This window comes from Apteryx mantelli, chromosome 40, assembly GCF_036417845.1.
Source record: "Apteryx mantelli isolate bAptMan1 chromosome 40, bAptMan1.hap1, whole genome shotgun sequence".
NCBI lineage: Eukaryota > Metazoa > Chordata > Aves > Apterygiformes > Apterygidae > Apteryx > Apteryx mantelli.
In genome coordinates this window covers 171,785-196,675 of record NC_090017.1, presented here as the reverse complement: position 1 = coordinate 196,675, position 24,891 = coordinate 171,785, and the positions used below count along the sequence as shown (strand labels likewise).

Here is a 24,891-nt window from a genome sequence, read left to right as displayed (position 1 = left end):
ATGGCAGCGCCGGGCCCCGGCGGGGCGGGGGGGGGCCCCGGGGGCCCCGGCGAGCTCCACCCGCGCACCGGGAAGCTGGTGTCGCTGTCGCAGGGCGGCCGGAGCGCTGCCCGGGCCCAGCCGGGCCAGGAATTCAACCACGGGCTGGTGCTGAGCCGCGACCCGCTGCGGCCCGGCCGCGTCTTCACCGTCCGCATCGACCGGAAGGTACCGGGGGGGGGGGCAAGGGGCTGGGACGGAGGGCTATGGGTTAACTGTGGGTAACTGGGGCGGGGGAGGGGGTTATGAGGGGTAACTGGGATGGGGGAGGGGGTTATGAGGGGTAACTGGGATGGGGGAGGGGGTTATGAGGGGTGACTGAGGGTAACTGGGATGCAGGAGAGGCTTATGGGGGTAACTGGGAGTAACTGGGATGGGGAGAGGGTAATGGGGGTAACTGCAGTGGGGTGTGGGGTAACTGGGATGTTATGGGAGCAACTGGAAGTAGCTGCAGTTAGGGAAAACTAAGTGGGATAGCGGGGAAGTATTATGGGGGAACTGGGGGGCGAACAGTGGGGTAAATGGGGGTAACTGGGGTAAGTGGAGGGAGGACTGTGGGGGTAATTGGGAGAAACGGGGGTGGGGAGGGGGGTGATGGGGTAACTGGGAGTAGCTGGGATGGGAGAGGGGTAACTGGGGTGGGGTACGGGGGCTGCGGGGACACTGGGGGGGGAGAGTAGTTCGAAAGGGGGATTAGGGGATGATGCCATCAGGGTGATGCCAACCCTTGGGATTGGGGCACTACGGACCCCAGCGTCCAGGCGCCCCGCGCCACCGGGATTCCCCGTGTCTGGGCAATAGAAACTCCGGCATCTGAATGATGCCAACCCCTGGGATCGGGGCAATATGGGCCCCAGCGTCCGGGCACCCCGTGCCGCAGGGATCCCCGGCGTCAGGGTGATGCCAACCCCTGGGATTGGGGCAATATGGGCCCCAGCATCCAGGTGCCCCGTGCCACAGGGATCCCCGGCGTTCGGGCAAAAGAAACTCTGGCATCTGAGTGATGCCAGCCCCTGGGGTTGGGGCAATATGGGCCCTAGCATCCGGGTGCCGCAAGGATCCCCGGCATCTGGAGGCAATAAAAACTCCAGCATCAGGGCGGCGCCAACCCCCGGCATTGGGGCAATACGTCTCCATCCAGTTGCCCAGTCCGGCAGGGAGTCTGGGCGCCCCCCACCCCATTTTTACCTAATTTTTATACTTTTTTTGCACCCCCCCTGTTTCGCAGGTGAACTCGTGGAGCGGCTCCATCGAGGTGGGGGGTGACGGCGCTGGACCCGGCGGAGCTCGACTTCCCCAGCAGCGCCACGGGGCTGCGGGGGGGCTCGTGGGTGGTGTCGGGCTGCTCGGTGCTGCGCGACGGGCGCTCGCTGCGCGAGGACTTCGGGCCCGACCTCGACGCCCTGGGCGAGGGCGACCGCGTGGGGGTGCAGGCCACCCCCGGGGGCGAGCTGCGCCTCTGGGTCAACGGGCGCGACTGGGGGGTGGCCGCCGCCGGGCTCCCCCCCCGCGTCTGGGCCGTCGTCGACCTCTACGGCAAGTGCACCCAGGTCACCGTGGTGCCCCCCGAGGCGCCCGGCCCCCCGCCGCCGCCCGCGCCCCCCCTCCCGCCCGCCGCGCCCCCCCTCCAAGGTAACTGGGGGGCGCTGGGACGTGCTGGGGGGTGTCTGGGGACACTGGGAGGGGGGTTGGGGGCACTGCGATGGCATTTGGGGGAGGCTGGGGGGCACTAGGAAGGGGTTTGGGGGCACTGGGACGGTGTTTGGGGGCTGCTAGGGGATACTGGGAATAGGCTTAGGAGGTGCTGGGGGCACTGGGAGGGCATTTGGGGGACTGGAGAGGGCACTGGGAAAGGGTTTTGGGGGCTGCTGGAGGTACTGGGAGGGGGTTTGGGGGCACTGGGAAGGGGGTTGTGGGGTACTGAGAGGGCATTTGGGGGCTGCTGGGGGTACTGGGAGGGGGTTTGGGGACTGCTGGGGGCACTGGGAGGACTTTGGGGGCACTGGGAGCACTGGCAAGGGGGTTGGGGGGCACTGGGAGGATATTTGGGGGCTGCTGGGGGCACTGGGGGGCATCAAGAAGGGGCTTGGGGGGATGCTGGGGGTAGTGGTGTGGGGCTGGGGGGGGTACTGAGAGCACTGGGGGGGCACTGGGAGCCCTGGGCGACGGTGCCCCCCCCCCCCCCAGCGCTGCCCCCCGCCCCGGCCCCCCCCCGGGCCCAGCCCCGGCCCGACAAGTTCCCCGACAGCCTCGACCCTGAGGGTGGTGAGTGACCCCCTGGGGGGCGGGGCCTGGGCCTGGGGGGTGGGGCCAGAGCTGGAGGGGTGGGGCCAGAGCCTTGGGGCAGGGCCCTGACCCCCTGCCTGCAGGTATGGGTGGGTGGAGCCTGTCTGGGGGGGTGGGGCTTGTGCTGGTGGGTGGAGCCCTGCTTGGCCTTGCCTGCTGATGGGGGTGGAGCCTGTCCTTAGGGGGTGGGGCCTGGTGCAGGGGGTGGAGCCATGTCCAGTTCAGCCTTTGGGGGGTGGGGCCCTGGCTGGCCCCATCTGCTGGTGTGGGTGGGGCTTGTCCTAGGGGGTGTGGCCTGTCTGGGGGTGGGGCCCTGACTGCTAGGGTGCAGCCTGTCCTGGTGGGGGGTGTGACCTCTCCCAGGGGGTGGAGCCTGTCCTGGCAGGGGTGGGGCCTCTCCCAGGGGGTGGGGCTTATTCCAGTGAGGGCAGGGCCTGTTCTGGGGGGGGAGCCTGTTCTGTCCTGGCAGGGCTTTTCCAGGGGGTGTGGCCTCTCCTGGGGGTGGAGCCTCTCACAGGGGGTGGAGCTTGTCCTGGTGGGTGGCTCCATGCCCAGCATCGCCTGCTGGCCTGGGTGGGTTTTGGGGGGGGGGGGGTGTCCTTCTGGGGGGCGGGGCCTCTGCAGGAGGGGTGGAGCCTGCTGCAGTGGGCGGTGCCCTGACCGGCCCCGCCCACAGGTGCAGCATGGGCGGGGCCGGCGCCGCCCACCTCCAACGAGGCGCTGCTCTTCCACGAGAAGTGCGGGGCCCTCATCAAGCTCAGCAACGGGCACAAGACGGCCCGAGCGCCGGCGCCCGCTCGACGAGTTCAACAACGGCGTCGTCCTCACCAACCGGCCCCTGCGCGACGGCGAGATGTTCGAGGTGCCGCCCCGGGGCCTGGGGGGGCAGCTTGGGGGCCTGGAGGTGGCGAGGAAGCACTCTGGGCGTCCTGGGGGGCAGCTGGGGGGGCGGTGTTGGGAGACAGCTTGGAGGTCTGGTGGGTCCTGGGGGGTCCTGGAGAGCATTAGGGGTGTGCTGGGGGGCATCTAGGGGGACCTAGGGGGTGCCCAGGGGTCCTGGGGGGTCCTGAGGAACATTGTGGAGATCCTGGGGGGCATCTGGGGTCCTGGGGGGTCCTGGAGAACGTTATGGGTGTCCTGGGAGGCATCTAGGGGGTGCCCAGGGGTCCTGGGGGGTCCTGAGGAACATTGTGGAGGTCCTGGGGGGCATCTGGGGTCCTGGGGGGTCCTGGAGAACGTTATGGGTGTCCTGGGAGGCATCTAGGGGGTCCTAGGGGGTGCCCAGGGGTCCTGGGGGGTCCTGAGGAACATTGTGGAGGTCCTGGGGGGCATCTGGGGTCCTGGAGAGCATTATGGGTGTCCTGGGGGGCATCTAGGGGGTCCTGGGGAACATCTAGGTGGTCCTGGGGGGAACTGAGAAGCATCGTGGTGGTCCTGGGGGGTCCTGGAGAACATTATGGGTGTTCTGGGGGGCATCCAGGGGGCCTGGGGGCAGCTCAGGAGCCTGGGGGGGGGTCTTGGGGAATGTTTGGGGGATCTAAGGAAGCATTTAAGGGGCTTGGGAGGTGTCTGGATGTCCTGGGGGCTAGTTAGGGGTCCTGGGGGGGGGTCCTGGGGAGCATTATAGGGGTCTTGGGGGGGCATCTAGGGTTCTGGGGCAGTCCTGGGGGGGATTGGAGTGGATTTTGGGGGGGTGTAAGGGCAACCAGGGGCGCGTGGAGGAACTTGGGGGGCTCGATGGAATTTGGGTTTTTTGGGCGAGGCCAAGAAGAACTTGGGGATCATTGGGGAGGGGGTTACGGGGGGGGGGAGTCCTGGCGGCGCCCCCCAACCCGCATCCCCCCTCCCCGCCCTCATCCCCCAGATCCGCATCGACAAGCTGGTGGACAAGTGGTCGGGCTCCATCGAGATCGGGGTGACGGCGCACAACCCCAACAGCCTCGAGTACCCCGCCACCATGACCAACCTGCGCTCCGGTGGGCCCCGGACGCCTGGGCCCCTGGTTGGGGGTGGGGGAGGGCGGGGGTAGAGCCGTACACCCCCCCTGCCAGCGAGGGGGACGGGCACCCACGGCCAGGTTGGGGATTGCTGCGTGATCCTCTCAGCTCCGGGAGGAGTCGGGGGTCCCTGGGTGCCCCTCCAGCCCCAAGAGGGTGGGGGTGGGGGCTTCCCGGACGCCTGGGTCCCTTTTTTCACCGTCCGTCCCCCCCCCTGTTTTCCAGGCACCATCATGATGAGCGGCTGCGGGATCCTCACCAACGGCAAGGGCACGCGGCGCGAGTACTGCGAGTTCAGCCTCGACGAGCTGCAGGTGACCCCCTGGCACCCCCTTTTTCAGCGGAGGGGGGTCCTAGATATCCTTCTCCAGACCTCCTATGGGTGCTGCAGGCTCCTGGGACCCCCAAATCCTCCCCCCTTGGGCTCCCCAATCTCTTTAGGATCCATGTGGATGGGTGCAGGGTTCCTTGTAGGTACAAAGAACCTTGAATCTTTTCAAGATCTCCTAAACTCCGCTATCTAGAATCTTATACAAGTTTTTGGGGGTGTCTTGGAGATGCCAGGACCCCCCACCTCTTTGGGGCACCCATGTGGGTGTTTGGGTGCTCTCGGACACCCCTGGGACCCCCCTGTGGAGGGGGTATGGGTGTCCCCGGTCACCCGTGTCCCCCCCCGCTAGGAAGGGGACCACATCGGTCTGACGAGGAAACCCAACAACGCGCTGCACTTCTACATCAACGGCATCGACCAAGGTGAGGGGACGCGGGGACGCTCAGGGGTTGCTGGTGACGTCCTTGCCCCCGGGGTGTCCCCCGTGCCAGCACCCTGGGGCAGGCAGGGGACACGGGGGACCCCAACATGGCCCTTGGTGATGTCCCCGTCCCTATATTGTTTGTCATATATGGAGTTTATATCAAGGAGGAGACACAGGAGACCCCAAAGTGGTTCTCGGTGACGTGCCCATAGCAGGGTGTCCACTGTCCTGGCACCCTGGAGCAGGGAGGGGACAAGGGTGACCCAGACACGGCCCTCAGTGGCATCCCCATAGCGTGGTGTCCCCCATACCGGCACCCTGGGGCGGGCGGCAGACACAGGGGACCCCGACACAGCCCTTGGTGACGTCCCTGTAGCAGGGTGCCAGCACCCCGGGGCAGGGAGGGGCCACGGTGGGGTCCCCCCGACGCAGCCCTCGGTGACGTCCCCGTCCCCAGGGGTGGCCACGACGCTGACGCCGCTGGTGGTGTACGGCGTGGTGGACCTCTACGGCATGGCGGTGAAGGTGACCATCGTGCACAACCACAACCACAGCGACCGGCTGCGGCGCAACAACGCCATCCTGCGGGCGCTGTCCCCCGAGGGCGGCCGGCGTCCCCCCGAGCCCCCCGGTGCCCCCGAGCCTGACCCCGACCGCCTCCTCTTCCACCCCAACTGCGGGCAGAAGGCCGCCATCGTCAACGAGGGGCGCACGGCCCTGCGGCCGCAGTGAGCCACGCCGCGGGGACACGGGGACAAGGAGGGAGGTGTGGGGATGAGGGGATGGCCCTGTGGCCCTAGTCAGGGACAGGCTGAGGGGGACAGGGACACGGGGACAGTCCTGTGGTCCTGTCCCACCTGTGTGTCTCATGGTGGACATGGGGAGGGTCTTGCAGCCACCATCAGGGATGCCCAGGTGGGACAGGGACATGGGGACGGCCCTGTGGCCACAGTTAGGGAAATGCCGGACAGACAGGGCCACTGGGGACATGGGGACAGTCCCGTGGACGTGGGGGGACACAGGGCAGACAAGATGTGGGGACAATCCTGCGGCCACCATTAGGGACACACAGGTGGGACGGGGATATGGGGACAGTTTTGTGGCCACAGTTAGGGACACGCAAGGCAGACAAGGACATGAGACACGGGGACAGTGCTGTGGCCGCCATACACGGTGGCATGGGACATCCTGGGGACAGGGACACGGGGGTGGATGGGGACACAGGGACAGCCCCATGGCCATCCCCTGTGTCTCCATGTCCCCGCTGACCCCATATCTCTGCTCACCCCATGTCTTTATCCTCCCTTTGTGTCCTTGATCGCTCTGGGTTGATGTTCCACTCTGTCCTTGTCCTTTCTATGCCTCCTCTGACCCCGTGTCCCCGTCCCCCGCTGACCCCGGGTGTCCCCGCGTCCCCCCAGCGCCACGGACGACTTCAACCACGGCGTGGTGCTCAGCAGCCGGGCGCTGTGGGACAACGAGCTCTTCCAGGTGCGCATCGACAAGATGGTCGACAAGTGGGCCGGCTCCATCGAGATCGGCGTCACCACCCACAACCCCGCGTACCTCCAGCTGCCCTCCACCATGACCAACCTCCGCTCAGGTGGGCCCTGCAGCTCCTGTGTGTGTGGGGGGGGTCCCCAGGGCCTCTTCTAGGGTCCCTGCCATCCCTGGGGTGTCCCCAAGGCTCCTTGTGGGGTCCTTGCCATTCCTGGGGGGTCCCTCAGACTCTTTCTAGGGTTCCTGCCATCTCCAGGGGGTCCTCAGGGCTCCTGGGGGTGTCCCCAAAGCTCCTGGTGGGATCCCTGCCATCCCTGGGAGGTCCCCAGGGGGTCCTGTGGGTCCCTGTGGGGTCCCTGCCATCCCCAGGGGGTCTTCCGGGCTCCTGGGAGTGTCCCCGGGGCTCCTCGTGGGGTTCCTGCCTTCCCTAAGGGGTCCCCAAGGCTCCTCATGGGTCCCTAGAGGTCCTAGGGGTGTCCCCAGGGCTTCTCATGGATTCCCCACCATCTTCTGGGCATCTCCAGGCCTCCCTATAGAGTCCCCGCCATCCTCGGGAGATCCCTGACGTGCCCCATGGTGTCCCCACCGTCCCTGAGGGGTCCCTTATGCTCCCCATGGGGTCCCAGGAGCTCCTGGGGGTGTCCCCAGAGCACCCCATGGGGCTCCCAACACCCGTGTGGGTCCCAAACACTCCCCGTGGGTCCCCAAGAGGGGTCCCCAGGCCTTCTTGGGTGTCCCCAGGATGTCCCCAGCCACCCCACAGCATCTCCCCTAAGCTTCTGGAGTTGTCCCCAGCTGCCTCCAGCCGCTTTTGGGGATCCCCCATGGTCCCTGTCCCCCATCCCGGGTTGGGGATCACACTGTCCCCTCCGTGGGTGCCCGTTCCCACCCCATCCCTGTCCCCATCCCCGCAGGGACCTGGATGATGACGGGCAACGGGGTGATGCACAACGGCACCACGGTCCTCGACGAGTACGGCCACAACCTCGACCGCCTCAAGGTGGGTCCCCGCTCCGGGCTGGGGCGAGGCGGGGTGGGGGGGTGTTTCACAGCTCCCGCCACCCCGTGCGGCGGCGGTGACGTGCCGGCTGTACCCGCAGGCGGGTGACACGGTGGGGGTGGTGCGCAAGGACGATGGCACCCTGCACTTCTTCGTCAACGGGGTGGCGCAGGGCCCCGCGGCCTGGAACGTGCCCCCCAACGTCTACGCCGTCGTCGACCTCTACGGCCAGGCCGCCCAGGCCACCATCGTCGACGACGGCGGTGAGGGGACCCCGGCGCCTGGGGACGCTGGGGGGCTGGTTTGGGGGGGGTATGGGGATCTTCGGGCCACCAGGAGGCAGGTTTGGGGGGGAAATGAGGGGCTTGGGGACACCAGAGTGCAGGTCTGGGGGTCTTGGAGACACCGGGGTGCAGGTTTGGGGGGACACAGGGGTCCTGGGGCCACTGGGGTGCAGATTTTGGGGGGAATGGGGGTCTTGGGGACACTGGGGTGCAGGTCTGGGGGGACACAGGACTCCTGGGGCCACTGGGGTGCAGATTTTGGGGAGAATGGGGGTCTTGGGGACACTGGGGTGCAGGTTTGGGGGGACCCAGGGGTCCTGGAGACACCAAGGTGCAGGTTTGGGGGGGAAATGGGGATCTTGAGGACACTGAGGCGCAGGTTTGGGGGGAAAATAAGGGTCTTGGGGACACCAGAGTGCAGGTCTGGGTGTCTTGGAGTCACCAAGGTGCAGGTTTGGGGGGGGAAATGAGGGTCCTGGGGCCACCAGGGTGCAGGTTTGGGGGGACACAGGAGTCCTGGGGCCACTGGGGTGCAGGTTTGGGGGGACACGGGTCCTGGGGACACCAAAGTGCAGGTTTGGGGATCTTAGAGACACCAGGGTGCAGGTTTGGGGGGACACAGGCACCCTGGGGACACCGAGGTGCAGCTTGCGGGGGGATTGGGGGTCCTGGGGCCATCGGGAGGCAAGTTTGGGGGGACGGGGTCCTGGGGGGGCAGGTTTGGGAGGGAAATGGGGTCCTGGGGACATGGGGGGGGCAGGTTTTGGGGACACAGGGCTCTGCTGAAATTTCTTGGGATTACGGGGGCTGGATTTGGGGGTGCAGGGCTGGTTCGGGGGGGGGGGCAGTAGCAGGGTGCCGGGCCTGACCTGTCCGTCCGTCTGTCCGTCCGTCCGGCAGAGCTGGCGGCGCTGGGGGCCGAGGGCTCGGAGGGGCCGACGCCGGGGTCCCCGGGGAGCCCGTCCCCGGGGGGGGCCCTCAGCGACCTCCGCTTCCACCAGCTGCACGGCACCAACGCCGTCATCACCAACGGCGGCCGCACCGCCCTGCGCCACAACTGCCGCTCCGAGTTCAACGACGCCATCGTCATCTCCAACCGGTCAGGGCCCCCCGAAACCCGCCCGGGCTCCCCCGAATCCCCCCGCGCCCCCAAACCTGCCCCCGAGCCCCCAAACCCGCTCCGAACCTGCCCCGGGTCTCCCGACCCCGCACCGCCCTGCGCCACAACTGCCGCTCCGAGTTCAACGATGCCATCGTCATCTCCAACCGGTCGGGGCCCCCTGAAACCCGCCTGGGCTCCCCCGAATCCCCCTGCACCCCCAAACCCGCCCCTGAGCCCCCAAACCCCCTCCGAACCTGCCCCGGGTCTCCCGACCCCGCACCGCCCTGCGCCACAACTGCCGCTCCGAGTTCAACGACGCCATCGTCATCTCCAACCGGTCGGGGCCCCCTGAAACCCGCCTGGGCTCCCCCGAATCCCCCTGCACCCCCAAACCCGCCCCTGAGCCCCCAAACCCCCTCCGAACCTGCCCCGGGTCTCCCGACCCCGCACCGCCCTGCGCCACAACTGCCGCTCCGAGTTCAACGACGCCATCGTCATCTCCAACCGGTCGGGGCCCCCCGAAACCCGCCTGGGCTCCCCCGAATCCCCCCGCGCCCCCAAACCTGTCCCCAAGCCCCTAAACCTGCCTTTTGCACCTCAAAACCTCCTCCTGCCCCCCCCCAAACTTGCCCCGACCCGCCTCTGCGAGTGTGGTGTCTTCTCCAACGAGTTGGAGCCCCCCAAACCTTTTCTGCACCCCCACATCCCTCCTGTGACCCCCTTGGAGCCCCCCTGCACCCCCAGGTGCCCCCTCGATTCACCCCAAAATCCCGCCTGGAAACCCCCTCTCGAGGCCTCTGCACCCCCCGTGGGCCCTGCACCCACCCTGTGCTCCCTATATCCCCCATGGGTCCCCCACACCTTGGGGACCCCCCACTGCCCCCAGGACCCCCCTGCGTCCCCCCTGGGCACCCTGTATCCCCCTGTGGGTCTCTCCACACCTTTGGGGGTCCCCACGTGCCCTCCCAACACCCCCCTGTGCCCCCCCGGGGGCCATACGCCCACCCCGAGGTCCCTATATCCCCCTATGGGGCCCTCTCAACACCTTGGGGGTCCCCCCGGAAGCCCCCCGCGGGTCCTCCCCCCACCCCAGGGTCCCCCCCCCCCAACACCCCCGTGTCCCCCAGGGCGCTGCGGGACGGGGAGCTCTTCGAGATCGTCATCCAGAAGATGGTGGATCGCTGGTCGGGCTCCATCGAGGCCGGTGAGCGGGGACAGGGGATGCGGAGGGGACACGTGGGGACATTCGGGGTCTCCCCCGAACCTCACCAGGGCCAGGGGGTCCCCACATCACTGCTGCCCCCCCCCTGCTGCCAGCCCCTTTGAAGGGGGGGCGCTGTCCCCTGCGTCCTCTCCGGTGTCATTCCCACCCCCCAAACCGGGAGCGGGGCTCTGGGGTGTCCCCGTGTCCCCTGCCAGCCCCAGTGTCCCCGCAGGTGTCACCGCCATCCGCCCCGAGGACCTGGAGTTCCCCAACACCATGACGGACATCGACTATGACACCTGGATGCTGAGGTGAGGGGGGGGGCCGCGACTGTCCCCAAGGTCCCCTGTGAGACCATGTCTGGTCCTCAAGGTCCCTGCAGGTGTCTGCAGGGCCGTGTCTGTCCCCAGGGTCCCCAAGGGGCTGCGTCTGAACTCAAGGTCCCCCGAGAGGCCACATCTGGTCCCCGTGGGTCCCCCGAGGGGCTGTATTGGGTCCCCAAGGTCACCATGGGTGTCTGCAGGGCCATGTCTGTCCCCAAGGGACTGTCTGTCCCCAAGGGGACGTATCCATCCCTGAGGGGTCATGTCTGTCCCTGAGGAACCCTGTCTGTCCCCAGGGGGCCGTGTCCAACCCCGAGGGGTCCTGTCTGTCCCTGAGGGACCCCGTCTGTCCCCAAGGGGATGTATCTGTCCCCAAGGGATCACATCTGTCCCCAAGGGGCCGTATCTGACCCTGAGGGACCCCGTCTGTCCCCAGGGGGCTGTATCCAACCCCGAGGGACCCTGTCTGTCCCTGAGGGACCCTGTCTGTCCCCAGGGAGCCTCATCCAACCCCAATGGACCCTGTCTGTCCTTGAGGGACCCCATCTGTCCCCAAGGGGCCACATCCAACCCTGAGGGACCCTGTTTGTCCCCAAGGGGCCATATCTGCCCCTGAGGAGTCGCGTTTGTCCCCAAGGCGACACATCTGTCCCCGAGGAGTCACATCTGTCCCTGAGGGGCCGCATCCGACCCCAAAGAGTCCTGTCTGTCCCCAAGGGGTCGTGCCCATTCCCACGACACCCCGTCTGCCCCCCACCCGGGGCCGCATCCGCCCTCGGCAGGGGCCGGATGGTGATGGTGGTGGTGGTGGGTTCCCCATCTCAATGCCGCGTGTCCCCATCCCTGTCCCTGTCCCCGTCCCCGCAGCGGCACGGCCATCATGCAGGACGGCAACACGATGCGCAACAACTACGGCTGCGACCTGGACTCGCTGGGCACCGGCTCGCGCATCGGCATGATGCGCACGGCCAAGGGCGACCTGCGCTACTTCATCAACGGCGCCGACCAGGGCATCGCCTGCTCCGGCCTCCCCCCAGGCAAGGGTGAGCCCCGCGGAGGAGGGGGCCCCCGCGGGGCGCCGGGATGGGGAGACGGGGGACAGGGACAACGGGAGGGGACGGGAGCTCACGCCGCGTCGCCGTCCCCGCAGAGGTCTACGCCGTGGTGGACCTGTACGGGCAGTGCGTGCAGGTGTCCATCACGGGCGCCACGGGCCCCGTGGACAACAGCCTCTCCACCAGCAACGCCACCGAGAAGTCCTTCCCCCTGCACTCGCCGGGTGGGTGAGGGTGTGGGGATGGGGATCGGGGCCGGGCGGGGGGCGGCTGGGTGGGGTGGGGTGCCCCGGAGAGGGGTGCAATGGGGATGGGGTGGGTTTGGGCAATGGGGTGCCCCCGAGTGGGGTGCAATGGGGACCGGATGGATTTGGGTAATGGGGTGCCCCGGAGCAGGGTGCAATGGGGACAGGGTGACCCAGAGCGGGGTGCAGCAAGGAGAAGGTGGGTTTGGGCAATGGGGCGCCCCAGAGTGGGTTGCAATGGGGATAGGGTGGGTTTGGGCAATGGGGTGCCCCAGAGCTGGGTGCAATGGGGAAGGGGGTGCCCCAGAGTGGGGTGCAATGGGGAAGGGGGTGCCCCAGAGTGAGGTGCAATGGGGACCGGATGGGTTTGGGGCAATGGGGTGCCCCAGAGCTGGGTGCAGTGGGGAAGGGGGTGCCCCAAAGCAGGGTGCAATGGGGAAGGGGTGCCCCAAAGTGGGGTGCAATGGGGACCGGATGGATTTGGGCAATGGGGTGCCCCAGAGCTGGGTGCAATGGGGAAGGGGTGCCCCAGAGTGAGGTGCAATGGGGACCAGATGGAGTTGGGGCAATGGGGTGCCCCAGAGCTGGGTGCAATGGGGAAGGGGTGCCCCAGAGTGGGGCGCATTGGAGGGGGGGTGGAAATGGGGCTCTGGGAAGCTCGGGGTCGTGACCCCCCGTGTCCCTGCCGTGTCCCCCCCGCAGTGCCCGGCGTGGCGCACCGCTTCCACGCCAGCTGCGGCAAGAACGTGGCCTTTGAGGCGGAGGGCTGCCGGGCCGTGCGCGTCGGTGGCTACTGCCACGGCCTCGTCTTCAGCCGCAAGGAGCTGCGCCCTGATGAGGTCTTCGAGGTGGGGACACGCCCCCTGGGGGCGGGGCCTCTGGGGACACACCCCCAGGGGTGTGCCTCTGCTGACCCCACCCCCTGGGGATGGGGCCAGTGGGGACTTCCCCCCCCCCCCCCATGGTGTTAGCACAGCAGGGGCAGGACAGTGGGGTTGTGCTTCTCCAGGGGGTGGGGCTAAGTATGTGGCCCTGCCCCCTATGGGTGGGGCTAATTAAAGCCACACCCCCATTGGGTGTGTCAATGGGGGGTTTCAAGCCCCGCCCTTTCAGCAGCAGGGAAGGCTTGGTGCTGCCAGGTGCTGGGAGGGGCCTCTGGAAGCCCCACCCACCCACCTAAGCCCTGCCCACCCCCTGGTTTGGCCCCACCCCCTCATTTAACCCCTGCTTCCCCAGGGGGAGGTCACAGGGTGCCCCCTGGGGTGGGAGGGGTGTGGATGGAGCCCTGCCCCCTGGTTAAGCCCCTCCCCCTGCCCCACCCATGCCCCTTCCTAAGCCCCACCCCCCTGGTTTAACCTATTGGAAACCAGGTGCACACAGTGGGAGGGGCCTGGTGTAGCCCCACCCTATCTAGCCCCCCCCAGTTTAGCCCCACCCTGTAATTTAACCCCTTGGTGCCCAGGTGGGGCTTGAGGCATTGGCTGTGCCTGGGGTGGGAGGGGCCAGTTGAAGCCCCACCCCTAGATAAGCCACACCCCTCAGCTCAGCCCCCCCAACCCCCCCCAATTAACCCCTCGGTGCCCAGACACATCTCCAAGCACTGGCTGGGCACAGCGTACCCCTGGGGTGGGAGGGGCCAAGTGGAGCCACACCCCCAGGTAAACCCCACCCCTCAACTCAGCCCTGCCCCCTCACCAAGCCCCACCCCCCGGTTTAACCCCTTGGTGCCCAGACACATCTCCAAGTGTCAGACAAGCACAGCGTGCCCCCCTGGGGTGGGAGGGGCCAGATGGAGCCCCACCCCCAGTTAAGCCCCACCCCTCAGCTCCACCCCACCCCCCCCAGCTCCCCCTTTTAACCCCTCGTGTGCCCAGGTGCGGATCGAGGCGCTGGACGAGCGCTGGGCGGGCTCGGTGCGCCTGGGGCTGACGGCGCTGCCGCCGGGCCAGGGCCCCCCCGGCCCCCCGGCCCTGCCCGCCTCCCTCCTCGACCTGCCGGCCCGGCCCACCTGGGTGGTGGCGGGCGCCGAGGTGCTCCGCAACGGGGCCCTCGCCCGCCACAACTACGGTGTCTCCCTCGACCGCCTCGCAGTGAGTGGGGGGGGGAGGCTCATGGCTCCCCTGGGGGGGCACGGTGCTCCCTGGGGGGTCTTGGGGTGTCCCTGGGGGGCTTCAAGGGGTCCCCAAGGGAGTCAGGTTGCTTTCTGGGGGGTCTTGGGGTTTCCCTGGGTGATCTGGGAGCTTCTGCGGGGTCTGGGTGGTCCCTAAGGGGGTCAGGTTGCTCCCTGGGGGGTCTTGGGGGTCACCCTGGGGGGTCTGGGTGGTCTCCAAGGGGGTCAGGGTGCTCCCTGGGGGGTCTTGGGGTTTCCCTGGGGGGTCTGGGAGCTCCTGGGGGGATCTGAGTGGTCCCTAAGGGGGTCAGGTTGCTCCCTGGGGGGTCTTGGGGTCACCCTGGGGGGTCTGGGTGGTCTCCAAGGGGGTCAGGGTGCTCCTTTGGTGGTCTTGGGGTCACCCTGGGGGGTCTGGGAGCTTCTGGAGGGGTTTGGCTGTTCCCCAAGAGGGTCAGGGTGCTCCCTGGGAGGTCTGGGTGGTCCCCAAGGGGGTCAAGGTGCTTCCTGGGGGGTGATCTTGGGGTCATCCTGGGGGGTCTGGGTGGTCCCCAAGGGGGTCAAGGTGCTCCCTGGATGGTCTTGGGGTTGCCCTGGGGGGTCTGGGAGCTTCTGGGGGGTCTGGCTGGTCCCTAAGGGGGTCAGGGTGCTCCCTGGGTGGTCTTGGGGGTCTCTTGGGGGGTCTGGGTGGTCTCCAAGGAGGTCAGGGTGCTCCCTGGGGGGTCTTGGGGTCCCTGGCGGGGGTGCAGGGTGTCCCCAGAGGGTCAGGGTGCTCCCTGGGGGGGGGTCTCAGGGTCCCCAAGGGTGGCCTGGGAGCTCCCTGGAGGTTCATGGTGTTCCCTGGGTGATTTGGGGGGGGTCTCTGGGGTCCCCAGGGGGTGAGGGTGCTCCCTGGGGGGGGGGGGGATCCGGGGGTCGCCGGGCCGGGGGTGACGCCGGCGTCCCCGCAGGTGGGGAACCGGGTGGGGGTGAAGCGCTGCGCCGACGACTCGATGCACATCCTGGTCGACGGCGAGGACATGGGTCCCGCCGCCACCGGCGTCGCCAAGGTAGGGCCAGCGCGGCGCCACGGCCATGGGGACGGGGACGGGATGCGTCACCCGCGCTCTGACCTCGTAGCCGGCGGGGAACGGGGCCGGCTGTGATGTCACTGGCCTCCCTGATCTCCTATTTTGGGTGGGAAAGATTGGTTATGATGTCAGTGAGTTTGCTGATGTCATATGCTGCTGGGAGGGGCCTGGCTGTGATGTCACTGAGCTCGCTGACCTCACACATCCGTGGGGAGGGGCCTGGCTGTGATGTCACTGAGCTCGCTGACCTCACACATCCGTGGGGAGGGGCCTGGCTGTGATGTCACTGAGCTCGCTGACCTCACACATCCGTGGGGAGGGGCCTGGCTGTGATGTCACTGAGCTCGCTGACCTCACACATCCGTGGGGAGGGGCCTGGCTGTGATGTCACTGAGCTCGCTGACCTCACACATCCGTGGGGAGGGGCCTGGCAGTGATGTCACTGAGCTCGCTGACCTCACACATCCGTGGGGAGGAGCCTGGCTGTGATGTCACTGAGCTCACTGACCTCACCCACCCCAGGGGAGGGACCTGGCGGCCATGACATCACCGGCCTCAAGCCACCCCGGGGGAGGGGCTCGGGGAGGGTGCCGCCCCCAGGGAGGGGCAGGTCCCAGAAGTGGGGGGAGGGTGCCAGGTGACATCACCGCACCAGGGGGCGGAGCCACAGCGGCGCTGACACGCCCCCTCTTCCCCCCCCCGCAGAACGCCTTCGTGGCGCTGGACCTGTACGGGCGGGTGACGGCCGTCTCCATCGTCAGCGCGGCGGCGCAGGACGAGGCCGAAGGCCCCGGCGCCTCCCCGGCCTCCGCCGCCACCTCCGCTGCCGCCAGCGACGGCGAGGACGAGGCCCCTGTGAGTGGGGTGCGTGCCGTGGGGGGGCGGCCCCACACCTCCCCAGCGCCGTGGGGCAGCCCCCGGGACCCCGCGTGGGGCTGTGGGGCGGTTGCTGACCCCACTGTGGGGCAGGGGGAGCCGTGGGGCAGCCCCTGAGCCCCCACACGGGGCTGTGGGGTGGTTGCCGGTCATGCCGTGGGGCAGGGGGAGCTGTGGGGCAGCCCCTGAGCCCCCGCGTGGGGCCATGGGGCAGCCTCTGACCCCATCATGGGGCAGGGAGAGATGTGGGGCAGCCCCTGACCCTACCGTGGGGCAGGGAGAGCCGTGGGGCAGCTGCGGTCCCGCTGTGGGGCTGCCCCTGCCCATGCTGTGGGGCAGATAGAGCCGTGGGGCAGCCCCTGAGACCCCCGCGCGGGGCCGTGGGGCGGTTGCCGACCCCGCCGTGGGGCAGGGGGAGCCATTGTGCAGCCCCTAGGCCCCTGTGTGGGGCCGTGGGGCAGTTGCTGATCCCTCCGTGGGGCAGGGGGAGCCGTGGGGCAGCCCTTGACCCCTCTCACAGGGCCATGGGGCAGCCCCTGACTCCATCATGGGGCAGGGGGAGCCGTGGGGCAGCCCTTGAACCCCCCCGTAGGGCTGGGGGGGCCGGCCCTGACGCCGCCGTGGGGCAGCGCTGACGCCGGGCCCCCGCAGGCCGAGCCGGCGCCGGCGCCCATGACCTTCCTGGAGACGCACGGCAAGAACATCCTGCTCTCCAACGGCAACCTGACGGCCACGCGCGTGGCCAGCTACAACCAGGGCATCGTGGTCGTGGGCCAGCCCCTGCCCCCCGGCCACCTCTTCCAGGTACCGCCTGGCCCCCGATGTCACGGGGGCGCCGCGATGTCACGGGGGCGCCGCGACGAGGCCGCGCGCCCGCACGGGGCCTGTGCTGCAGCTGGGTGACGTCATGGGGGCACCGTGATGTCACACGGCCCTGCGGTGAGGTCACACGCACCCAGATGGGTCCTGTGCTGCAGCTCGGTGATGTCATGGGGGCACCGTGATGTCACACGGCCCTGCGGTGAGGTCACACGCACCCAGATGGGTCCTGTGCTGCATCTCAGTGACGTCATGGGGCCGTGGTGATGTCACATGTGCCCAGATGGGTCTTCTGCTGCAGCTGGGTGATGTCATGAGGGCGCTGTGATGTCACGTGGCCCTGCAGTGAGGTCACATGCACCCAGATGGGTCCTGTGCTTTAGCTGGGTGATGTCATGGGGCCGTGGTGATGTCACATGCACCCACACGGGGCCTGTGCTGCAGCTGGGTGATGTCATGGGGCTGCAGTGATGTCACACGCGCCTGAATGGGTCTTGTGCTGCAGCTGGGTGACGTCATGGGGCCGTGGTGATGTCACATGTGCCCAGATGGGTCTTCCGCTGCAGCTGGGTGATGTCACGGGGGCACTGTGATGTCATGTGGCCCCTCAGTGAGGTCACACATGCGCCCGGATGGGTCCTGTGCTGCAGCTCAGTGACGTCATAGGGCCACGGTGATGTCACACATGCCCAGCCAGGCCCGGTGATGCAGTGGGTGATGTCACGGGACTGTGGTGACGTCATGTGCGCCCGGCTGGGCACTGTGTTGCAGCTGGGTGATGTCACAGGGCTGCAGTGACATCACATGTGCCCGGAAGGGCCCTGTGTCGCAGCCAGGTGATGTCACCAGCGTGGTGACATTGCGGTGACATCACCGGGCACGATGACATCGTGGTGATGTCACAGCACCCCCCACCAGGTGCACACTGACTTCCTGAACCCGCAGTGGAGCTCGCGGGGGGGGGGGGGGCACGGCACTGTCACGGTGACGTCACCTGGGGCGGTGACGTCGCGGCCCCCCCCAGGTGCACATTGACTTCCTGAACCCGCAGTGGAGGTTGTGGGGTGGGCGCGGTGATGTCGCGGTGACGTCACCTGTCGCGGTGACGTCGTGGTGACATCGCGGTGACATCGCGGCCCCCCCCAGGTGCACATTGACTTCCTGAACCCGCAGTGGAGGTTATGGGGTGGGCGCGGTGATGTCGCGGTGACGTCACCTGTCGCGGGTGACGTCGTGGTGGCATCGCGGTGACATCGCGGCCCCCCCCAGGTGCACATTGACTTCCTGAACCCGCAGTGGAGGTTATGGGGTGGGCGCGGTGATGTCGCGGTGACGTCACCTGTCGCGGTGACGTCGTGGTGGCATCGCGGTGACATCGCGGCCCCCCCCCAGGTGCACATTGACTTCCTGAACCCGCAGTGGAGCTCCTCGCTGGCGCTGGGCGTCACCGGGGCGGCCCCCGAGCGCCTGCCCTTCCCCGCCACCGCCGCCGCCCTCAAGCGCTCGGCCTGGCTGCTGCAGCGCCGCGCCGTCTTCCACAACGCCGTCAAGGTGCCCCCCGACACGCGCCCCCCCCCCCCCGACACGCGCCCCCCGGGATCCCCAAATGCACCCCTGGGACCCCCGAAACACAGCCCGGGACCCCCAAAACACACCCTGGGACTGCTGAAATACACCCACAACCCCCAAAACACACCCCCGGATCCCCCAAAACACACCCTAGAGCCCTGAAACACACCCTGGGACTGTTGAAATACACCCACAACCCCCAAAACACACCCCCGGATCCCCCAAAACACACCCTGGAGCCCTGAAACACACCCTGGGACTGCTGAAATACACCCACAACCCCCAAAACACACCCCCGGATCCCCCAAAACACACCCTGGAGCCCTGAAACACACCCTGGGACCCCCGAAACACACCCTTGAGCCCCGAAACACACCCTGGAGCCCCGAAACACACCCTGGGACCCCCAAAACACACCCTAGGAGCCTAAAAACACATCCTGGGACTGTTGAAATACACCCACGACCTCCAAAACGCAGCCTGCAGCCCCAAAACACATCCCAGAACCCCCAAACATACCTTGGGACTGCCAAAATACTCTTAGGAGCTGCCAAACACATCCTGGGATCCCCAAAACACACCCCGGAGCCCCCCAAAACACCCTAGGACTGCCAAAATACACCCTGGAGCCCCCAAATACACCCCGGAGCCCCAAAACACCCCTCCAGACCCCTGAGACACCCCCCAGCACCCCAAACTACACCCCGGGACCCCAAAACACCCCCCAGGACCCCCAGGGGGTGTCCCCGAGGGGGTCCCCATGTCCCTTGGGTGCCCCAACGGGGGTCCTCAGGTCCCTGGGATGTCCCTAGGGTGGTCCCCATCTCCCAGGGATGTCCCCAGAAGGGTCCCCATCTCCCTTGGGTGTCCCCAAAGGGGTCCTCAGGTCCCTGGGATGTCCCCAGGGGGGGTCCCCACCTTTCAGGGATGTCCCCAGGGGAGTCCCCATGTCCCTAGGGGAGTCCCCACCTCCCGGTGATGTCCCCAGGGGGATCCCCACATCCCTTGGGTGTCCCCAGGGGGGTGGCCACCTCCCATTGATGTCCTCAGGGGGGTCCCCATGTCCCCAGGGGTTTCCCCACTTCCCAGGGATGTCCCCAGGGGGGTCCCCACCTTTCAGGGATGTCCCCAGGGGGGTCCCCATGTCCCTAGGGGAGTCCCCACCTCCCAGGGATGTCCCCAGGAGGGGTCCCCGCATCCCTTGGGTGTCCCCAAAGGGGGTGGCCACCTCTCGGTGATGTCCTCAGGGGGGTCCCCATGTCCCCAGGGGGGTTCCCCACCTCCCAGGGATGTCCCCAGCAGGGGTCCCCCCGAAGCTGTGGGGGGGGGGCAGGCGTTCCCACGTCCTTGGGGACACCAGCCAGCCCCCCCTGCCGCCGCCCCCAGATCTGCGAGAACTACGGCCCCAACCTGGACACGGTGCCGGCGGGGACGGTGCTGGGGCTGCTGGTGGACGCCGGCGCCTGCCTCCACCTCTTCGTCAACGGCCTCGACCAGGGGGTGGCCGCGGGGGACATCCCGGCGCCCTGCTACGTCCTCCTCGACCTCTACGGCCAGTGCGAGCAGGTAGGGGGGGGGACCCCGGCGCCCGGGAGCCGCCGCCCCCCCCCCCCAAAAATACTGAGCTTGTCCTTGTCGTGTCCCCCCCTCCTTTTGCTGCCACCGCAGGTGACGATCGTGACGGAGCCGGCGGCGCCCGGCGGGGGCGGCGGGGACCCCCACGCCCGGGGGGACGTGGAGAAGGCCGACGTGGTGGACGGTGAGCGGCGGCGCTGGTGGGGGGGGGGGCCCCAAATGTGTGGGGCTGGGTTGTGTGTGTGGGGGGGTCTCGGTGAAAATCTGTGGGGTTTGGGGGGGGGGGGTGTCACGGAGCTGCCTCCGTGCTCCAAATCCGTGGGGCTGGGGGTGGATCGAGGGGTCCCCCAGGCTGGGGCTGGTGGGGTCATTGTGTTCCCCCCCCCGCCCCAGATCTGTGGGGCTGAGGGGGTCAGGGTGTCCCCCACCTTCCAAATCTATGGGGCTGGGGGTGGGTCGGGGTGATCCCCAATCTGTGGGGCTGGGGGGTCATGGTGTCCCCTCAAATCGGTGGGGCTGGAGGCATTTGGGGGGGGGGTCCAGTGACCCCCAAATCCATGGGGCTAGAGGAGGGTCATGGTGTCCCCCCAAATCTGTGGGGCTGGGGGAGTTGTGGCATCCCCTAAGGCCATGGGATGGGGGGGTGTCACAGCTCCCCCAAATTTGTGGGGCTGGGGGTCCCCGTGACCCCCATATCTATGGGGCTGGGGGGCTCCTGGTGCCCCCCCCATAATCTGTGGGGCTGGAGGCTCCCGTCATCCCCCCAAATCCACGGGGCTCGGTGGCTTCCCGTTGGTGGGATCAGGGAGGGGGGGGGATCCTGGTGCCCCCAGCCCCCCCCCCTACCCCACCCCACCCCACAGTGAGACCCAGCTGGAGGGGTGGGGTGTGGCCAGGTGAGGCCCCGCCCCCGGTTGGGTGTGTCCGGTGGGCGTGTCCCCGCTGACCCCGCCCCCCCCCAGGGATCAAGGAGAGCGTGTGCTGGGCCCCCCCGCTGGACGCGGCCCCCCTGAAGCCCTGCGAGTACCAGGCCCTCTGCGCCCGCTTCAAGGACCTGCTGCTGCTGCCCGGTGCGCGCCCGGACGCCTGGGCCCCTCGGGGGGGGGGGCGGGGGGGGTGCCTGGACGCCTGGGCCCCTCGGGGGGGGGGGGCAGGGGGGGCTCCCGGACACCTGGGCCCCTCGGGGAGGGGCGCCCGGACGCCTGGATCCCTTGGGGGGGGGTGGGGGGGGTGCCCAGACACCTGGGTCCCTTGGGGTTGGGGGGTGCCCGGATGCCTGGGTCCCTCGGGGGGGGGGGCGGGGGGGGGCGCCCAGATGCCTGGGTCCCTCGGGGTTGGGGGGTGCCCGGACGCCTGGGTCCCTCGGGGTTGGGGGGTGCCCAGATGCCTGGGTCCTTCGGGGGGGGGCGGGGGGGGCACCCGGACGCCTGGGTCCCTTGGGGTTGGGGGGTGCCCGGATGCCTGGGTCCCTGGGGAGCGAGTTGGGGGGCTCCCAGATGCCTGGTCCCTCGGGATTGGGGGGTACCCGGACGCCTGGGTCCCTCAGGGAGTGAGTTGGGGGGCGCCTGGACGCCTGGGTCCCCAGGGGGTGGGGTGGGGGGCACCCAGACGCCTGGGTCCCTGCGGGATGGGGGACAGGGTGCGGGAGTGGGGGGGTTTGCCTGGATGCCCAAGTCCCCAAGGGGATGGGAGACAAGGGGTGGGTGACCCCCGGACGCCTGGGCCCCCCCGGACGCCTGGGCCCCCCGGGCGCCTGGGTGCTGACGGCCGCGGCAGACGAGTACTTCGCGCCGGAGCCCAAGCGCAGCCTCTGCTTCTGCGAGTCCTGCCACAAGCTGCGGGGCGACGAGGGCGGCTTCCGGCGCGGGGAGGCGCCGCGCGACGGCCCCCAGCCCGTCGGCTGGTGCCGCTTCAGCCTCCGGTGGGGCCCCGCGCCGTGGAGGGGGGCTGGGGGGCACCTGGAGGGGTTTGGAGGGCTCCGGGGGGGAGGTTGGGGGTCCTTGGAGGGCTCCAGGAGGCGTTTGGGATCTTTATGGGGCTCCAGGAGGGGGTTGGAGGGCTCCAGGGAGGTTTGGGGGTCCTTGGGGGGCTTCAGGAGGGTTTTTGGAGGACTCCAGCAGGGGGTTGAGGTCTTTATGGGGCTCCAGGAGGGGGTTGGAGGGCTCCAGGGGGGCTTTGAGGTCCTTGGGGGGCTCCAGAAGGGGTTTTGGGGGACTCCAGCAGGGAGTTGAGGTCTTTATGGGGCTCCAGGAGGGGGTTGGAGGGTTCCAGGGGGCTTTGAGGTCCTTGGGGGGCTCCAGAAGGGGTTTTGGGGGGATTCCAGCAGGGGATTGAGGTCTTTATGGGGCTCTTGGAAGGTGTTGGAGGGCTCCAGGGGGGCTTTGGGGTCCTGGGGGGGGCTCCTGGATGGCTTTGGGGGGGCTCCAGAAGGGTTTTGGGGGGGCTGAGAAAACCCCAGAAGGATTTGGGGAGCCCCAGGGGAGTTTTGGGGTCCTTGAGGAGACTGAGGCTTCCCGGGGTGGGATTCAGGGGTCCCCGACTGGGATTTTGGGGGCCCTGGGGGGGGGGATCTGGAGGTCCTGGGAGGGATTCGAGGGTCCTGGGGAGGATTCGGGAGTCCCCGGTGGGATTTTGCACGTCCCGGGACGATTTGGGGTGTCCGGGGAGGCTTTTGGGGTCCCGGGGTGGCGTTTTGGGGCTCCCGGGAGGGACTGGAGGCCCGGGGCAGGGGGGGCGGGTTTTTTTTTTTGGGGGGGGGGTCAGCAGGACGCTCCCCGCAGGACGAGGCCGCGGCTGGAGGCGGGGGGCGCGTGGCGCAAGTGGCCCGTGGCGTATCATGGCACCAGCGCCGGCGCCGTGCGCCGCACCCTCGACCAGGGCGAGCTGGTCCCAGGTGGGCACCCAGGCGTCTGGGACCCCCCCGACACCCCCCGGCACCCCCCGACCCCCTCCAGCACCGCCCTGCACCCGGGCACCACCCCCCACAGTGGGGATCCAGGCATCTGGGACCCCCTGACCCCCCCCAGCACCCCCCAACCCCCCTCAGCACCCCCCTGCACCCGGGCACCCCCCCCCAGTGGGCACCCAGGCGTCCGGGACCCCCCCGACACCCCCCCAACCCCTCCCGACCCCCCCCAGCACCACCCTGCACCCGGGTACCACCGCTCTGGTGGGGACCCAGGCGTCCAGGACCCCCCCGACCCCCCCCCCAGCACCACCCTGCACCCGGGCACCCCCCCCCACAGTGGGGATACAGTCATCCGGGACCCCCCGACCCTGGCCCCGGCACCCCTGGCCCCCCCGGCACCTGGGCACCACCCCTCCATGGGGACCCAGGCGTCCGGGCCCCCCCGACACCCCCGATTCCCCCCAGCACCTGGGCACCACCCCCCCAGTGGGGACCGAGGCGTCCGGGCCCCCCCCCCAACAGGGACCCAGGCGTCCAGGCCCCCTCCCAACAGGGACCCAGGCGTCCGGGCCCACACTCCGCCCCCCCCTCACCCCCTCTCCAGGCTCCTCGTCCATCCTGAGCTGCCCGGCCAAGGGGGAGCCGGCGGGGGGGGGGCTGCGGGGCCCCCCCGGACCCGCGGGGGCCCAGGCGTCCGGGCCCCCCCGCCTGGTGCTGTCGCCCGCCCTGCGCTACGCCGCCCTCGAGCCCTTCGCCACCAAAGTGCAGTACGTGGGCGGGGCTTGGGGTGGGCGGGGCTTGGGGCGGGGCTTGGCAGGGTGGGCAGGGCTTCAGAGGGGACAGAACCAGGCTAATACGAAGGTGCAGGAATGGGGTGGGGCTTCCAGAAGGGCGGGGCTTTAGGGGGTGGGGCTTTACCTGGGGGGCGGAGCCAGGCTGCTGAGGATGTGTGGGAATGGGGTGGGGCTTGGGGGGGCGGGGCTGGCTTGGTGGGTGGGGCCACCACAATGGAGCTGAGCGGGGGGGTGTGGGGGGAAAGAGGCATGGCACCAAGGGGGTGTGGGCGGCCTTATGCAAATGAGCATGGGCTGCCTGGGTGGGTGGGGCCAAGCAGGGGGGTGGAGCCACATGGGTGGGTGGGGGCTGAGGTTTCTCCCAGGGGCAGCCAGGCTGGGTTAGGGGGGGAGGATTGGAGGGGGCGTGGCTGGCATGGGGTGGGGCGTGGCCATTCAGGAGGGCGTGGCCAAGCACAGGGGGGTGGGGCCAGCCACACACACAGAGCGCTTTCTCCTGGAGGCAGCCAGGCTTGGAAGCTGGGGGGGGGGGGGTCCAGATTGGAGGGGGCATGGCCAGCGTGGGCGTGGCCAGCATGGGCGTGGCCTGCCAGGGGGCGTGGCCAACCCTCCCCCCCTCCCCTGCAGCTTCCGGGACCCGCGGTCGCAGCGGCCCCACGGGGCGCAGGTGGCCTTCGAGGTGTGCGTGCGGCCGGGCTCCTTCCGCCCGGGGCCGCCCTCGCTGCGGCCCCCCGAGGGCCTCGACCCCCGCCTGAGCCCCGCCGAGCTCGAGTGGGTCACCAAGGAGCCCGGCGCCACCGTCCTCTGCGGCCTGCTGGTCCGCGTCGAGTGACCGGCCGCCTCCCCGAGGCCACCGGGGACCTCCTGTGGCCACCGAGGACCCGTCCGTGGCCGTCGAGCACCTCCTGTGGCCACCCAGGACCTCCCGTGGCTACCGGGGACCTCCTGTGGCCACCAGGCACTTCCCGTGGCCACCAAGGAACTCCTGTGGCCACCAAGGACACATCCGTGGCCATCGAGCACCTCCTGTGGCCACCAAGGACCTCCCTTGGCTACCAGGGACCTCCTGTGGCCACCCAGGACCTCCCCTGGCTACTGAGGACCTCCCGAGGCCACCAGGGACCTCCTGTGGCCATCGAGGACCCATCTGTGGCCACCAGGGACCTCCTGTGGCCACCCAGGACCTCCCCTGGCTACTGGGGACTTCCTGAGGCTACCAGGGACCTCCTGTGGCCACCGAGGACCCATCTTTGGCTACTGGGCACCTCCTGCGGCCACCCAGGATCTCCCATGGCTACCGGGGACCTCCCTAGGCCACCAGGGACCTCCTGTGGCCACCAAGGACTTATCTGTGGCCACCGGGCAACTCCTGTGGCCACCAAG

At 69.0% G+C, this 24,891-nt stretch overlaps 1 protein-coding gene across 1 annotated transcript; it reads left to right on the top strand.

Moving 5' to 3' along the window:
* NEURL4 (neuralized E3 ubiquitin protein ligase 4) lies at positions 1–24,424 on the top strand. Its single transcript, XM_067315006.1, is given in 31 exon segments — positions 1–207; positions 1,268–1,297; positions 1,299–1,671; positions 2,227–2,304; positions 3,002–3,105; positions 3,107–3,187; positions 4,190–4,301; positions 4,548–4,636; positions 5,003–5,075; positions 5,535–5,805; positions 6,499–6,680; positions 7,492–7,577; positions 7,678–7,840; positions 8,762–8,960; positions 10,091–10,167; positions 10,400–10,478; positions 11,358–11,533; positions 11,641–11,769; positions 12,493–12,638; positions 13,665–13,880; positions 14,848–14,946; positions 15,673–15,822; positions 16,495–16,647; positions 18,055–18,213; positions 19,618–19,797; positions 19,900–19,990; positions 20,769–20,876; positions 21,583–21,727; positions 22,587–22,699; positions 23,319–23,481; positions 24,136–24,424. Coding segments are annotated over 31 exon segments (4,437 nt in total). The 3' UTR covers positions 24,341–24,424.
* Positions 24,425–24,891: the final 467 nt, after the last annotated feature.